At 37.4% G+C, this 16307-nt stretch overlaps 1 protein-coding gene across 9 annotated transcripts in view; it reads left to right on the top strand.

Annotated features, from left to right (window-relative positions):
• MTBP (MDM2 binding protein) overlaps window positions 1–16307 on the top strand; it is a 103837-nt gene that overhangs the window by 52183 nt on the left and 35347 nt on the right. For 7 of the 9 annotated variants that reach the window (XR_014843438.1, XR_014843439.1, XR_014843441.1 and 4 more), the window contains exons 16-20: window positions 1121–1276; window positions 4506–4601; window positions 11540–11806; window positions 14035–14284; window positions 14981–15094. Coding sequence is in view for 3 of the 9 variants with exons in the window: in XM_021088982.2 (XP_020944641.2) it covers window positions 1121–1276; window positions 4506–4601; window positions 11540–11806; window positions 14035–14284; window positions 14981–15094 (883 nt within the window). In the remaining 6 variants the exon portion in view is untranslated. Of the gene's footprint in view, window positions 1–715; window positions 1277–4505; window positions 4602–11539; window positions 11807–14034; window positions 14285–14980; window positions 15095–16307 lie in introns of all 9 variants that reach the window. The other 2 variants (XR_014843442.1, XM_085021806.1) reach the window with 2 other exon arrangements.

Genomic DNA, 16307 nt, shown 5'->3' with positions numbered 1-16307 from the left:
AAAAAAGTATAAAGTTCTGCATATGTTTTAGGTATAATAATGATTCAGTGCTTATTCATAATGTCATAGTCAGGGCTGGAAGAGGCCTTGGAGAAGTTTCATGGTTGTGCTTTGAGTAATCTTTCAAGTTCATAGAAATTGGAACATCTAGTCTTTGCCCTCAAAATTTACAATATTGTGAGATTTTAGAACATACAAGTGTGTTTAGATTTAAATTTTATAGTCGATAACCTTGCACTACTAAATAATTAGTCACGCCATCATTTATAAAGAATATAATTATGTTTATTTTGGTTAAGTAGTGGTATTGTTAACGTGGTAACTGCAAGCTTTACTATGACCTACAGATTTTTTAAAATATGCTTTGATGTGAAATAATTTGCAAGGATTTTACTTATTTTTTTTTCCCTAAATGTGTAGATCTTCAATTTTGATGTATATATTTTTCTGCTCATAGCATCTTTTCCTGACCATGGTGAATTCTTTTTTTTTTTTTTTTTTTTGTCTTTTTGCTATTTTTTGGGCCGCTCCTACGGCACATGGAGGTTCCCAGGCTAGGGGTCGAATTGGAGCTGTAGCTGCCAGCCTACGCCAGAGCCACAGCAACTTGGGACCCGAGCCGCATCTGCAACCTACACCACAGCTCATGGCAACGCTGGATCGTTAACCCACTGAGCAAGGGCAGGGACCGAACCCGCAACCTCATGGTTCCTAGTCGGATTCGTTAACCCACTGAGCAAGGGCAGGGACCAAACCCACAACCCCATGGTTCCTAGTCAGATTCGTTAACCACTGCGCCACGACGGGAACTCCCGCATGGTGAATTCTAATCCACTTTTTTTTTTAAGAACTATACCCACAGCATATGGAAGTTCACAGGCTAGGGGTTGAATTGGAGCTGCAGCTGCCAGCCTACATCACAGCCACAGCAATGACAGATCCAAGCCACATCTACAACCTGCACCACAGCTCAGGGCAATACCAGATCCTTAACCCACTGAATGGGGCCAGGGATTGCACCTGCATCCCCATCGATACTGGTCATGTTCAGTACTGCTGGGCCACAGTGGAAACTCCCTAATCCACTTTTAATAAAACTATGTCAACTTTTTTTCTTCAGAGCTGGTTCATTATCTCGTTCATCTGAACAATTGCTGGGCCACAAAGAGGGTCCACGAGATTCAGTCACATTACTGGATGCTAAAGAATTGCTGAAATTCTTTACCTCAGATGGATTACCAATTGGAGATCTTCAACCTTTACAGATTCAAAAGGGGTAAGTTATAAACTTACAATTTCCAATTAGTGTCTTAACGGATCACTTTTAAAACACTTTGCATCTTGATTCTCCAGTAAATTGATGCTCTGTGTCCTGTAGGCAAAATCCGCAAGTTTGATTAGTTGGCCTAATCCTCATATTTTACCTAGCCAAATGTCCTACTGTTTGGTAGTATTGAATATCAGGGAAATCGGAATAATAAAAGCAACCTCAGCTATAGAAGTCAGCTTCTACTTTGTATACAGAGGACAGTATTTTTAAAGAAAAATTGTTATTTGACTTGCAAATATTTTTAAAAATTATCTTTTCTGTATTACTCTCTAGTTTTTATTTTGCCACTACTTACCACGATACTGTTGGTTATGCTTAATAGTAGCAAAAAGGACAGCCTTCCAACCAAAGAGAATGGGAAAGTGTAATTAATGCTTTCATGGAGTTCTCTAGTGGCTCAGTGGGTTAAGGGTCCGACATTGTCACTGCTGTGGCTCTGGTTACAATATGGTTAGCTGTGGCACGGGTTCGATCCCTGGCCTGGGAATTTTTGCGTGCTTCAGGTATGGCTGAAAAAAAAAATGCTTTCAAAACTATAACATTACCAAGTAAGAATTCAATGTCTATGTGAAGAGTTTACAACCAATTTAACCTCTAAGACAACCTCTACTAGTTATTAGTTAATACATTCTGAATGTTATGAAGTTGACTTAATTATAGGTAAAATTGTGATATCAAATACTTGTGAGATTTGAGGGAATTCCCACTGTGGCTCAGCAGGTTATGAATCCTGAATCCGACTAGTATCCATGAGGATGCAAGTTCAATACCCGACCTCTCTCAGTGGGTTAAAGGATCCAGCATTGCCTGAGCTGTGGCGTGGGTCACAGATGCGGCTGGAAACCCAAATTGCTGTGGCTGTGGCGTAGGCTGGCAGCTGCAGCTCTGATTCAACCCTCGCCTGGAAATTTCTGTATGCTACAGAACAAAAAACAAAAAAACTCGTAGGATTTGAATAATTTATTCACTACCTCAGTTTCTTTTTAATTGTTGGTCCATTGTTTTGAGAACTTTCTAAAGTAGCTTAAAAATTATAGAACATTTGGATTACTTTTACAAAGCTCGTTTTGACAAATATTGAATTTAAGGGTAAATTTTGGAAAGGATTTATTTGAAGGTAGTTATCTCTCAAAAATGTCAGTGCTTATTCCTTCCTGTGCATGTTCACTAGAGAGAGATGGAGAGCAGCTTTGAATACCTGAGTCTTGATGACTTAATGAGCTTAATGACATAAAATTTCTGTGATTTTAGAGTAATTTTCCTTTCCTCATAGCTTTGAGAAATTGATAATTTGCGGGAATCAAGAAAGGAAAAAACTATAAACACATTTTCATCTATTTGGTTATTGGATTACTGCCCCTTCAGATCATTAAGCATGAATTGGCAGAGTCATATGGGTTTGCCAAAACTGAATTATGTGGGAGTTCCCGTTGTCTCAGTGGGTTACCAACCCAACTAGTATCCTGGAGGTTGTGGGTTTGATCTCTGGCCTCACTCAGTGGGTTAAGGACCCAGCTGAGCCACCAGGGAACTGCAAGTTGTACTCTTTTTGACCAGCATGTCTTTCTAGCTGCAGTGTAGTAGGGGAGATAACAATTAATTCTTTCTGCAGTTTACCAGTGACTTATTTAGGAAAGTTTGATATAATTCCCTGATGTTAGTAAGGAACTGTGTCATTATCAAATGTATCTATTAATGTTAAAGTTGAAGGATGAGCTTTCACAGCAATGAATCAAGAATCTGTGAATTCTTATTAAATGTCTACCCTTGCAAGGAACTATCAAAATGTGATATTAACTAAACAAAGTACAGGTATGATACCTATGTATATACTAAAGAAATGTTAAACATTGAAAAAATGCATTTATTAAAAATTTTCCTTCAGAAAGAACAAGGTGTGAGTAAAATTGAAGAAAAATAAAGTTGCTGACAGGGATTAAAGTAAAAAATGGAAGACAACATCATAAAAGAAAGAAGTGAAATGCTCGGCACTTCTATATTATAAATATTATTCACTTTAATAGTCATCAAAATACTGGGATCATTGCAATTTTTTAGCATTTCTTTATGTGGAACACTAAATGGATGCATTAGAATATAAATCCTGGTTTCTAGGATTCTTTAATTTGCATATATCTTAAATTTTAATGTGAGAATTTTAAATGCTTATCATAGTACTCTCAATAATTTTCTGTGGCAAATGGGCAGTTTTCATTACTAAAGCCAAGGAGGAAAAATGTGATAGCAAATTTATATTTGGTACTCTACTATCTGCTTGTCGTTTCTAAGTCTTCTGAATTCAAGTCCCTGGTATTTCATTCTGCCTATGAACTGTGTAAAGACCATTACATGATTCACGCATTCCCATTTATCCTGTTTTGAGCTTTGGGAACATGATTCAGTTCTTAGAACAGTGCCTTCCAACTTAGACAGAGAAGGAGGGCACTTACTAGAATAACTCAGAGAGCTGAATCTAATTGCAGTGACCTTCCTCTTCCTGAGATTTTGATGTACCCTTGCAGGTCCGGGTGTGGAGAGGTAGAGCATGAATATTTTCTTTTATTTAAGTTCACTACATGACTGGTTCTAACATATCTACTGATTGGAAACCTGCCTCAGCGGAAGAACTAAGTCAGCAGTTAGTGTTTTTATCCTCTGATATTTAAAAGGTCACTGACTCTTAAAGTAGGTGTTGAGATGACTACGTTCCCAGGCAAAGAAAAATCTGGATGCCCCATGTGATATAGTAGGAGAGATATACTACTTGTGTTACTAAAGATTTGAGTTCGACTTTAATTATTACCCTGCAAAAAGAGTTTAGCTAAATGGATGAACATTTCACTACACCAGGGAAAAAACTCCTTGGAGAATAATGCTGCTTCTTGATTCTACAAATAATTCAACAGATCGTTTTCTATTCTTGATTTATCCATTGCTCAGAATAGTTTTGTGAAATAAGTAACATCATAACTTCACAGACTTGAGACACAGAAAATATGTGACAAAACCCATGGGTTTAACCTTACTTTGATTTCCTTCTTTTCCTTTGGGGTTTTTATCCCAAGTAAGATCCAGTGATAGAGGAGGAAGTCAGATTTCCTTCCTTAGACAGTTTCTTCAACTTTCTTTTTGTCATAAATAAATTTTAAATACGCATGAAAACTTTTTATTTCAGGGAAAAGACTTTTGCTCTGACACCAGAACTTAGTCCTCGGAAACTTCGTGGTTTACCTTTTGAAAAAGCCTCAGTGTGCCATTATCATGGAATTGAGTAAGTTTTTTACTTTCACTTTACTCTTCTATGTGTTGTTAATAATGTAGCTTATCTTATGTGAATGTGAAGAGTAACTGTAATAAAATAATATAAATTGAAATAGTCAAAAATATGTCAGAGAGCATCGGCAAACAAAGCAGTACATATGCAAATAATTTGTCTTCTATTGGGAAAAAAAAGTTATTTGCTGATTAATCAGTTTTACTTTTAAACATCCTATTATTAGTTACAAGATATTTTAGTTAAAATTATTTTGGTCCCTACATTGGAAATGTATATTTACACTACTGGTCACATTAATATTCCTGAGTCATTTGTAATCACTCAGAAACTCTTAGATGAAATGTGTTCTCATTTGCAACATGTTAATTATGTGTACATTTTTATGGAATTTTAATTGACCAGTTTGAATAAAATTTCAAAGGATTCTCTTGCTTAGAAGAATTAGCAGTTTCCGAGATAATGCACATCTACTGTTTTCACAAGGACACGAAGTAGAATGATGGAGGTAATGTGTTTTATGTTAAATTTGCAAGACCTTAGCAATTCTTTTTGCAAACCATTTCACGTTCTTAAAGCAAAACATTATTTTTTATTGATTTTCCATAAATGAAAATAGAAAAGGACATGATTTTACCTTAAATTCTCAGAAGCGGCTTTTAATTTATCAGCGAACAACTGAAACATACTATTTTGGTTGTCTGGTAAACTTAATCTTCTCACAAACTTTAAAGATACTTTACTGACAGTCATTCAGTCAGGGCTAAAGATACAAAAGACTTTAAGATAACTATTTCTGCCCTTAAGAAGCATATAGCCTTGGAGTTCCCGTCGTGGTGCAGTGGTTAACAAATCTGACTAGGAACCATGAGGTTGCAGGTTCGATCTCTGGCCTTGCTCAGTGGGTTAAGGATCCGGCATTGCTGTGTGCCGTGGTGTAGGTCTCAGACTCGGCTCAGATCCCAAGTCGCTGTGGCTCTGGCATAGGCTGGCGGCTACAGCTCTGATTAGACCCCTGGCCTGGGAACCTCCATATGCCACGGGAGCAGCCCTAGAAAACGCAAAAAAAAAGACCAAAAAAAAAAAGAAGAAGCAGCATATAGCCTAGTAGGGGAGAAAGAAAGAAACACATGATTTTAGTGGAGTATAAATAGTATTAAAACACTAGTATCTAACTCTGCCTAGTGCATGGGACAAATGTATACCAGGAACTATTTGAGAGAATTTCAAAGAGGACATCTGAACTGCGTTTGAGGGAATGAAGAGTTGACCTGCCCAAAAAGGTGGTATGTGTGGGAGGAAGGAAGTACAGAGGTATGGATGCTCGGAAGAGGAAATAGCATTTTGTTTCGGAATAAGAGTCACAGCATGTTGTCCTACACTGAGACCAGAGTCATGAAGATCAGTGTTGACATGGGAGGAGGACTGATCTTTCTTTTTTGAGGCAGTGAAAAAACATTATTTTTAAAGCATGAAATTATATGCTTGGGTTTGTGCAATTGAAAGAAATCTCATCTTTTGGTAAGTTGAGTTGAAATATTTTAAGCTAGAGATGTAAAAGGACTAAAATACTATCAAGACAGTGAAAACAGGAAGGAGAATACAAACTTAAGAGCTATCTAAAGAACATAACAGATCAAGTAGATGCTAAAGATGAGAAAAAGGAGATAAGAATTGCTTTAAGGTTTGTAGCCTAGGCACTTTGGATAGGTGGCAGTAGCACCTGAGAAGGTACGGAAAATTACACAACAGGTCATTGTAGGAATGTTTAGTTTCCTTTTAAATAAAATGTACTTTGTTTAAAGAATATGTAAAGTTATATAAAATTTGATACGAGAGGCAAACATTTTTGGTTACTTTATTTTGGGGCATCAAAATTAAATTCCCTGCTAAACTCAGGGGCAAGAAAAAGATACCTGCTATCACTACTTTTTTCTTTTTTAATTATTTTTCTCTATATTCCAGCCAATCATTAAAATAAGAAAAACCAAAGAGTTTAAAAGAGTTACATGTATTTAAAAGGATATCAAAAGAAATGTTTTGTATTTACTTCTTGTTTTGCAGAGTAGAGACCAGAAAGACCATTAGAAGTAGTAGAATTTGTAAGGTGGCCAGTGATAAAATATACACAAAAAGGCACTAGTTTTCCTCTAAACTAGTCATTTCCCATTTTTAACAGGATGAAAATGATTCCATTCAAAATAGCACATAAAATCGTAAATACTAGAAGTATTCTTGTAAGAAACGTAGAATGGGAAAATTTGCAAGTAACATGTATTAGGTGACCGAAAAGCAACATTGATTACTTAGGGGAAACACACTTTGTTTCTCTGTAAGAAGATTCTGTGTTATTGATGTTAATTCTCCTGAAATCCTTTTGCTGAAATAATTCTATAATTTATCTGGAAAGAAGTCTCCTCTCTTTTGTTTAAAGAATGAGATAAATTTTATATATCCAGGGGATTTTGTTATAAGGCTATTATAATTACAGTGTGGGACAGGACATAAATAGAAATTCCAAGGGAAAAGCAAGAATACATGAGAATTTGATCTAATAGAAGAACTTTAAATCAGAGGGCAAAAGAAAAATGTTCTGTAGATAGTAGTAAGAACGTTGATTAAATGTTCAAGTAAAAATAAATCTGAAATGATTCCTACTTCACACCAAATATCAAAATAAATCCCAGCTGTATTAAGAATTAAAAGTGAAAAGCTGTGAAAGGAAAGAACTAGCATAAAATATAGGGGAAGATCTGTTCTAGCAGAGGAAGGAGCCAAAAAAGAAAAGAGTGATGGATTTCTCCTCATTTTAAGACAGCAATGTCAGTCATCAATAGAAACAAGATTAAAAGTACAGATTAAGTTGAGGAAAATATTTTTTTTAACATAAATAGGAAGGCAATTTTTTTATAACTAAAGAATGGCTTACAAGTAATAAGAAAATAAGACAATACCCCTATGGAAGAGTTGGCAAACCATTTGTTTATCAAAAAGGAAATACATATGGCCAATTCACAAGCAAAGTTGTTTACTTCACCAGTTTTTAAAATTCACATTAAGAATGCAAATTGAAACAACAGTGAGGATCCTTTGCACACATAAAGTTGTGTTGGTGGTAAAGGGACGTGAGTAAGCCAGCTTGGAGTATAAATTACAGTCTGTCTAGGGGCTGCTCAGCAATTTACCAAAAGCCATGCAAGTGTTTCTGACATCAAATTGATTATACTTAATGATAAAATTAGTATGTATACTGAAAGTTATTATGCAAGGGTATTTTTCATAGTTTTATTTAAAATAAGCATGGGAAATAATGGCTAACTGTAGCGGCTTGGTTAAATAAATTATAGTACATCCATGAAATAAAATTCTATACAGCCACCAGAATGTCTAAAATGAAAGACTGATACATGTTGACAAGTACATGGAATAATCAGAACTCTTCAACGTTGTTGTCGGTGGAAGTATAAAATGATATATCTACTTCAGAAAAGATCTGTCGGTTTCTTTTAAAACTAAACATACTCAGACCCTATGACTTAGCAATTCCAAAACTAGGCACTTTCCTAAGAAAAATGAAAATGTAACACCACAAAAAGACTTGTTAAAGACCCTACAGAGCAATTTTATTCATAATAACCCCAAACTGGCCTTAGGTATGCATTCATAGAATTGATAAATTAACTGATATATGTATATAAAGCAGTGCTACTCAAGAGTAACAAGGAACAATATATGTACACATGCAATGACATTAAACTTCTGTCTGTCTGAATGTGAAAAAAACAGTTGCCATAAGAACTTGAGGACTTCAAAAAGTGAAACTGCCTGCCCCCATAAGCAAATAAACAAATTTAGCTGTGACTCTGTTTTCTTTTCTGTAAATTCATGCTCCTTCGGCTGGGGCCATTGAGATCAAACTAACAAAGTTACAAGAGGTGAGCAGTGATTCCAGAAACATACTTTTTGTTTTTTTTTTAAGATTTGGATATGTAGTGTGGGGGCCTATTCATGTTAAACAAAAACATCCAAATTTTTAGTTCATGTGTAACTTTAAAGTCAGTACGAAACTGCGAAAAAAGTTCTCTCTTCTTAGGTTGCTGTAAGTAAGGCTTTGAGTCCTTGAGCTATTCCTCTGCTCAGACATAAGGAATATTTGGAAAAAACACATAAACTGCTCAAGTGCAAATCAGTGTTTTCTTACGGCAAAATGACATGTGTCGACTGTTGGCTTGTTTGTTCTCCACTTACCCCCGGAGTGTAAGATACCCTTGATTGTAAGATGCACTGTTTTCTTTAACAACAAATCGAACTCTGCTGTCAAACTGTGACAATCAGTTGGCCACACAGCCTCTTGTTGCTCTGCAATTTCTTTCATCCATTCCAAGAGATTTAGCAGTTTCCCAGCCTTCATCGGCATTACTTGGTGTTTGCCAAGCAGTATTTTGCCTATTTTGTCCTTATATAACAGCAACAGCAGATCTAAATAGCAGAATAGCAATCTTCTTACAAGTGTTTTTCCTTCTTCGGACACAAAGCATTTGGTCATTGTTTTGCAGGAAAATATGGACGTGTACTCATTCATTTAGCAGTGAATTTTTACTTCACTATTTTCAAATATGCACCCTACTACTCAGTTTCTGTTCCTTACTTATTCACAAAGATACTTTTTGTTTCAATGCCAAATCGTAGTAAAATCATTTTGAAGACATTTTAAATAGCAATTAAAGTCAACATGCCCGGTGCACATAATTCAGTTGGAGACACGTCATCATGAGCAGCTGTGATCAAGAGATGTTAAAACTGGAAGAAAAAAATCTGCATCTTAGAATCAAAATCCTAGAGTAAAAAAAAAAATATGCATTTGGAGTCCAACTGCATTTTTTTCCTCTCAAAAAATTTCTGCAGCCTAATCAGAGGTTACATTTCCTCTTCCTTAGAACCTTCCCTTAACATTTATGGTTTCTTAATTGTATTTTAGATTCTGTCAGCTACCCAGGGCAGAAATAGGACTCATCTGTAATCCTTAGGGTTGCTGCTGATTTTTAGTGAAGTGTATTTTATTGAACAACAAACTTGAGAAAAATGTCAGAGAATTGAGAGACTTCGGGTCTAGTCACTTTTATGTAGTTAACATTCTGAAATAGGAGCTGTTTTCTCCCCTGTTAAATTAAATTATTGGGTTGTATCACAGATTTCTTCCAGTCCTAGCTATACTTTAGAATCACCTCGGTAGCCTTTTAAAAAATGTCTCAGACGGAGTTGAACACCAGATAGCAAAATCAGAAACTCTGGGCACATAGACCAGGCATCAGCATTTCATGGAAACCCTGCAGATGATTCTAACGTTCCACCATGGTTTGACCCCTGAATAAGAAGATCCTTACACTGTACCTGAGAGATTGTATGTATACTCAATTGGTGCAGGTCTGACTCCGAGGTCACCAACCTGCGTTGGAATCCTGGCTATGGCACGTACCATCAGCATAGCGTCAGCTTGGCTGTGGGAGAACATCAGGCTGCTGTGACAGTGGTGATGATAATGGCAGCAGCCTACACTCACTGACTGCCTTGCTTGCGTGTTCTGTGCTCACGTCTGCCCATTCAGGGAATCCCCACAAGCGCTCTTTGAGATAACTGCTGTGAATCTCATTTTGCAGATGAGGCAGTAATAGCATAGATAAAGTGAAGTAGTTTGGCCAAGTTCATACAGCTGATTGGTGAAGAGCCAGATTTAAATCCAGGGAGTCCGGCTCTCCAGTCTGCACTCTTAGAAATCAAGTGTGTGTCACAAGGGAAAGAGAAAGTCCTTAAAACCTCCGTCAGGCAGTCAGAGGCCAAGGTAATGATATACTCTGAGTGTTGAACTAAAAGCTTATGGATCCAAAGTTCTGACTTAAAGGAACTTCTTAGAATGTTGCAAGTAAAGAGGAAAGATAACAGAAAAAGGTTTTAATCCTGTCTGTGAACCCCTTTATGTTTCCTTTTCCAAGGTCAGACGACTCATTGGTGATTTTCTTGATATGTTCACGTATTGTACTTAACATGGAATTTCTTTAAGTTCAGAGGCATTCCCTGAGCAAACATCTCATTGATTTCTTGAATTAGATTTAGCTACAAAGCAGATGCATAAGAATGCTGAAGTGTTTGAAGGAAAATTTGTCAGTCAGTCAATAAGGTGGAAGTGGGTTTCAAAGGGAAATTTCAAAATGTTCCGAGCTGTGTTTGGTGAGCCAGTTTTAGAATGCCTTTATACCCTGTTAATCTTTGCGTTGAAAATAAACTTGCCCTTTCTAACAAAAGTCAGCATTTCACGTTGTTACATATCAGCCATGCTGAGAAATTACAGGTTGGTAGAGATTTAAAAAGTATTAAAACAGCAGCTGTATTATTTTGAAAATAAGCCAGAGGATTAACTTAATCTGTTGCCAAGAAACAGTCAAAGAGGAAATCAGATTGTACTTCATGCTTTTTTTTTCAAATCTTTTGCCATGTCATACATAGCCAGCTGGAAAAAACTGAACCTGGGAGGGAAGTCGGCCATTCACTCAACCTTCCAACAAATATTATGAAGTTCAGTAAGAACTTTTTAAATTGGAGTTCCCGTCATGACGCAGCAGAAATGAATCCGACTAGGAACCATGAGATTGCGGGTTCGATCCCTGGCCTTGTTCAGTGGGTTTAGAGTGGCATTGCTGTGAGCTGTGGTGTAGTTGGCAGACGCATCTCGGATCTGGCGTTGCTGTGGCTCTGGTGTAGGCTGGCAGCTATAGCTCCAATTTGACCTCTAGCCTGGGAACCTCCATAAGGGCAGTTGTGGCCCTTAGGGGGAAAAAAAAAAAAAACTCTTTAAGTAAATGTTTTGCTCTTTCCTAATTGGCAAGGAAAAGCCCATTGCTGCTGTGGAGTCTAATTTTAGAGAGCTTTCTCTTGTTTAGATACTGCTTGGATGACCGAAAAGCATTAGAAAGAGATGGGGGATTTTCTGAACTTCAGTCTCGTCTTATTCGTTATGAAACTCAAACGACCTGCACCCGAGAAAGTTTTCCAGCACCTGCTGTGCTGAGCCCGCTTCCGTCTCCTGCAGTTCTCTCTGAACCTGGAAGTGTCCCTGATGGAGAAGCTTTACAAAGTGAACTCCGTCCCGAAGCATCCCGATTAAAAAGGAGATCAAAAGATCTGAATTGCCTTTATCCCCCCAAAAGGTGATGTATTAAGTGCATAAAAGTAGTATCTTGACAGTATTTTAGCCATGGGGAATTTTTTTTTTTCATATTAATCCTTCATATTTTAAACTTGCCTTCTGTATGGATTTTAGATCAATTCTTTCTTACCAGGAATTTTTTTGTTTGTATTGCGAGCGGTTGACAGTTATGCTTATAAGTTATAAAGACAAATGACTTGGAAAAAACACATTGTTTCTTGCTTTATATGCTAATATACAGTCCATTAGCACGAGATATTGTAAAGTTTTTAAGCCATGGAACACTGGCAGTCTTAACTAACAGATTAAGCAAGAGCTGTTCTGCTGAAGAGGGTTTGGGATGCAGTTTTCCTGTTAGCTTTCCTCTCACCATTTCCTACCTGCATTGGCCCCCTTAAATCAGGGTTTCACAAGGTACTGTTGTAAAATAACATGTTTCATGTAAAATGTAGCTTTAAAGCCTACGTAATAATGCATTAAAAATGAAACTTTTCAGAGTCCCTGTTGTGCGGGTTAAGAACACGATATAATGTTCATGAGGATGCTGGTTCGGTCCCAGGTCTCACTCAGTGGGTTAAGGATCCGGTGTTGCTGCAAGCTGCAGTGTAGCTCACAGATATGGCTCAGATCTGGTGTTGCCATGGCTGTGGTGTAGGCCAGCAGCTGCAGCTCTGATTCAACCCCTAGCTCAGGAACTTGCATATGCCACAGGTGTGGCCATAAAAAGAAAAAATAAAAAGTATAAATAAATAAATAAATAAAACTTTTCTAGATACTTATTTGCTAGCTAAATAAAATAGCTAAATGCTTGAACAGAAATAGGATGTTTATGAAATAAAAACTCTAATTTCTATTGTATAAAATTAGTATCTTGACTATTTTAGCCATGGGGATTTTTTTTATATTAATCCTTCATATTTTTAACTTGCTTTCTGTATAGATTTTAGATTAATTCTTTCATACCAGGAATTTTTTTGTTTGTATTGTGAGCAGTTGACAATTATGCTTAAAAGTTATAAAGATTTTTTTTTTTTTTTGGCTGTGCCCGTGGCGTGTGTAGGTTCCCAGGCCAGGAATCAAACCCACACCATAGCCGTAAGTAGAGTAAAAACAGTGACAATGCTAGATCCTTAACCCACTGAACTACATGGGAACTCCGTGTTTATATATCTTTAGAACCTTTGTCAAATTTAGATCTTAGAGCCCTAAAACAAACCTTAAATTCTTACTGTATGTAAACCTTTCAAAAAGTATGAAATATCTTAAAGTGAAACTTTCAGCACTTTTTTGGAACAGTTAAAAATATTAGAATACTGTTTCCCTGATAAGGAGTTACTAAATTATTTTCATGAAGACTGTATAAATTCATGGTACTTTTTACACTTAATCAAGCGAAAAAGTAAATCTGTTAACATTTAGGATACTCTATTTTGTAATAATATTTTTCTTTCTGACTGTGACTGATAGATACATGTTCCAGAAAAGAAAGTACACTGTGGCCTAGCTGAGTTAGCTGCGTTGGAAAATATAAGACCTTTTCTTGTAAAAGGAAATTTTAACATTTTAGAAAGACTGAAGCAAGAGCCAGTTTTATAGTTTTATTTGTATTTGTTGTGACACTGTTATTTAGGAGTTCCCTTCATGGCTAAGCGATTAAGGATCTGGTGTTATCACTGCCGTGGCTTGGGTCCCTGCTGTGGCACAGGTTCAGTTCCTGGCCCAGGAACTTCCTCACGATGCAGACATGAACCAAACAAAACCCCCAAAACAGAAAACACTGTTATTTATTTTGCACAGGTAGCTGCATAGCTACAACAGGCATGCTTATTATGATTTCTTCCTAAAAATTATCTCAATAGAAAAGTATAAGTACTTAACAGATGAATACCAAGTTTGTAAATGGCACCACCTAGAATACCATCCCTGATTTATGTGAGAAATTGTAAATTGATGGGGAGGGGGACAGAGATACTGCTCATTGCTTTTCCTGTTAGCGGAAATCCTAGAATGTTATTTATTGCCTTCCATGTTCTAATCACTCATGTGAAGAACTAAGGGAACAACTCTATAAAATGATATTGATTGGTTATTTAAGGCAGTAGTAGCCAGAAGTTTTGTTTGATTTCTTAGATTTATGTGTCAATGGTTATAGTTGTTATATTTAGGACAGAAAGTGGTCTTCATTGTTGCTTCACTTAACCTTTGTCTTTGATATTTTCCCCACAATAGACTTGCGAAATCTGAAAGTTCGGATTCTCTTCTTTCTCAGACAAGTGGCAGTACTAAACCTCATCCTCCCGCAGTGACATCCAGGAGGCCACGGGCAGAGCGATCATTATCTGTGACTTGTCCGTCTATTTCAGTTCTTAGCTGTGAAACTCCCAAAGTTGCTACAAAGGTCAATTCAGGACAAAAAAGTACGCATCTATCAAAAACATCAAGGCCCGCTAAGGAATCGAGATCACAGAAACACACACGGGTAAAGATTTGTTTCCTGACTCTCATAGTTCTGCATAGGAAGTCATTTCCTTATTTGATTCATTTAAAATGTTTGTCTAGGAGTTCCCTGGTAGCCTAGCAGTTAAGGATTGGGCATTGTCACTGCTGTGGGTTGGGTCATTGCTGTGGCACAGATTCATTCCCTGGCCCAGGAACTTCTTCATGCTGTAGCCATGGGCCAAAAAAAAAAAAGTTCATATTAAAATATGAGTGAAATGAAATGGTATCTATAATTTACTTTAAAATAATTCAGTGCAAGAAGGATAACAGGAAGAGGGGGTGGGAGTATAAAGGAAACAGAATTAGCCACAGATTGATCCTACTTGAAGCTAATTGATAAATCAAGATAAGGGCTTCTTGTAAAATACTCTTTTTATTGTACAGTGCTTAAAGTTTCCCATAATAAAAAAATAAGTACACACCTATATATGCTTACTGTGTATACCTTTTACATTCAGATTTTAATTTAAGATATTCCTGACAGATATCCTGTGACACGTGTGATCATGTCACAGTTTCAGATCTCTTTTCTTCGTGGTGGTGTTGTCTTAATGAGCTTATCTGTCTTTAATGTGCTGCATGGTTGTTTTGATTCACAGAACTGTGCTCTAAAGCTAAAATAATATGTTTGTACCTTTCCCAAGAAATATTAGTCATATGTTATGTTCTATTCAAGATGTTGAAAGAAGTGGTTACTGCAACCCTGAAGAAACACAGGATTACTGAAGATCATGAATGCTTCGTTCCATGCAGCCAGCGCCTCTTTGAAATCTCCAAGTTCTATCTAAAGGTACAGTCCTTTCTTCTGATGGCAACATCAAGATCACGTTCTAGTATTCCTATTTGACACAAGATAATATTGAGTCTTTTTTACACTGATAGCTTATAATGTGTTGCCAATTTTTTTTTTTAATGGAGGTAGAGAAATTGGAGTCAAAGTATTTTATATTTGAGAGTTTCCCAGTGGCTCAGCAGGTCAAGGACCTGGCGTCACCTCTGTGGCTCGTGTTGCTGCTATGGGCAGATTTGATCCCTGGCCCCAGAATTTCTGAATACCACAGGCTTGGCCGAGAGAGAGTGTGTATGTTTATTTTTTTATTTTTATTTTTTTTTTTTTGTCTTTTTGTCTTTTGTTGTTGTTGTTGCTATTTCTTGGGCCGCTCCCGCGGCATATGGAGGTTCCCAGGCCAGGGGTTGAATTGGAGCTGTAGCCACCGGCCTACTCCAGAGCCACAGCAACGTGGGATCCGAGCCACGTCTGCAACCTACACCACAGCTCACGGCAACGCCGGATCGTTAACCCACTGAGCAAGGGCAGGGACCGAACCCGCAACCTCATGGTTCCTAGTCGGATTCGTTAACCACTGCGCCATGACGGGAACTCCTGTATGTTTATTTTATATTTGATTTTTCTCATATAACGAGAACTACACTCACAGCTTTAAGCGAGTTTCTGATTACAACTGCAGCTTGACCACATGCATTCTATTTCTTTCCCTTCTCAACTCTCTCAAGAAAAACAATATTAAAGGTACAAAAGCTAAGAAAAGAGGAAAGAAAAAATGTGGAAGTGTTTTTATACACTGTTGTACATGATAGCATGGTGTAGCACAGTAAAAGAAGTGACAGCCAGAGTTCCCGTCATGGCTCAGTGGAAACGAATCTAACTAGGAATCATGAGGTTGTGGGTTCCATCTCTGGCCTCACTCAGTGGGTTAAGAATCTGGCGTTGCCATGAGCTGTGGTGTAGGTCGCAGACACTGCTCGATCTGGCGTTGCTATGGCTCCGGCGTAGGCCAGTGTCTATAGCTCCGATTTGACCCCTAGCCTGGGAACCTCCATATGCTGCAGGTGTGGCCCTAAAAAGGACAAAAAAAAAAAAAAAAAGACCAAAAAAAAAAAAAAGAAGTGACAGCCTAAATGCCTGCTTGGCGCACACCAGTGAGAGTCAAGCCAGTTCAACCGACCTGGTCTCTGACCTGCTCAGGACTTGGGGACACCAG

This window comes from Sus scrofa, chromosome 4 (assembly GCF_054392235.1).
Source record: "Sus scrofa isolate SSC_HxYL_T2T_F1_AM1 chromosome 4, Sscrofa_HxYL_maternal_Yorkshire_Landrace_v2.0, whole genome shotgun sequence".
NCBI lineage: Eukaryota > Metazoa > Chordata > Mammalia > Artiodactyla > Suidae > Sus > Sus scrofa.
The sequence above is the reverse complement of the archived record's forward strand: the minus strand, read 5'-3'. Positions and strand labels throughout refer to the sequence as shown.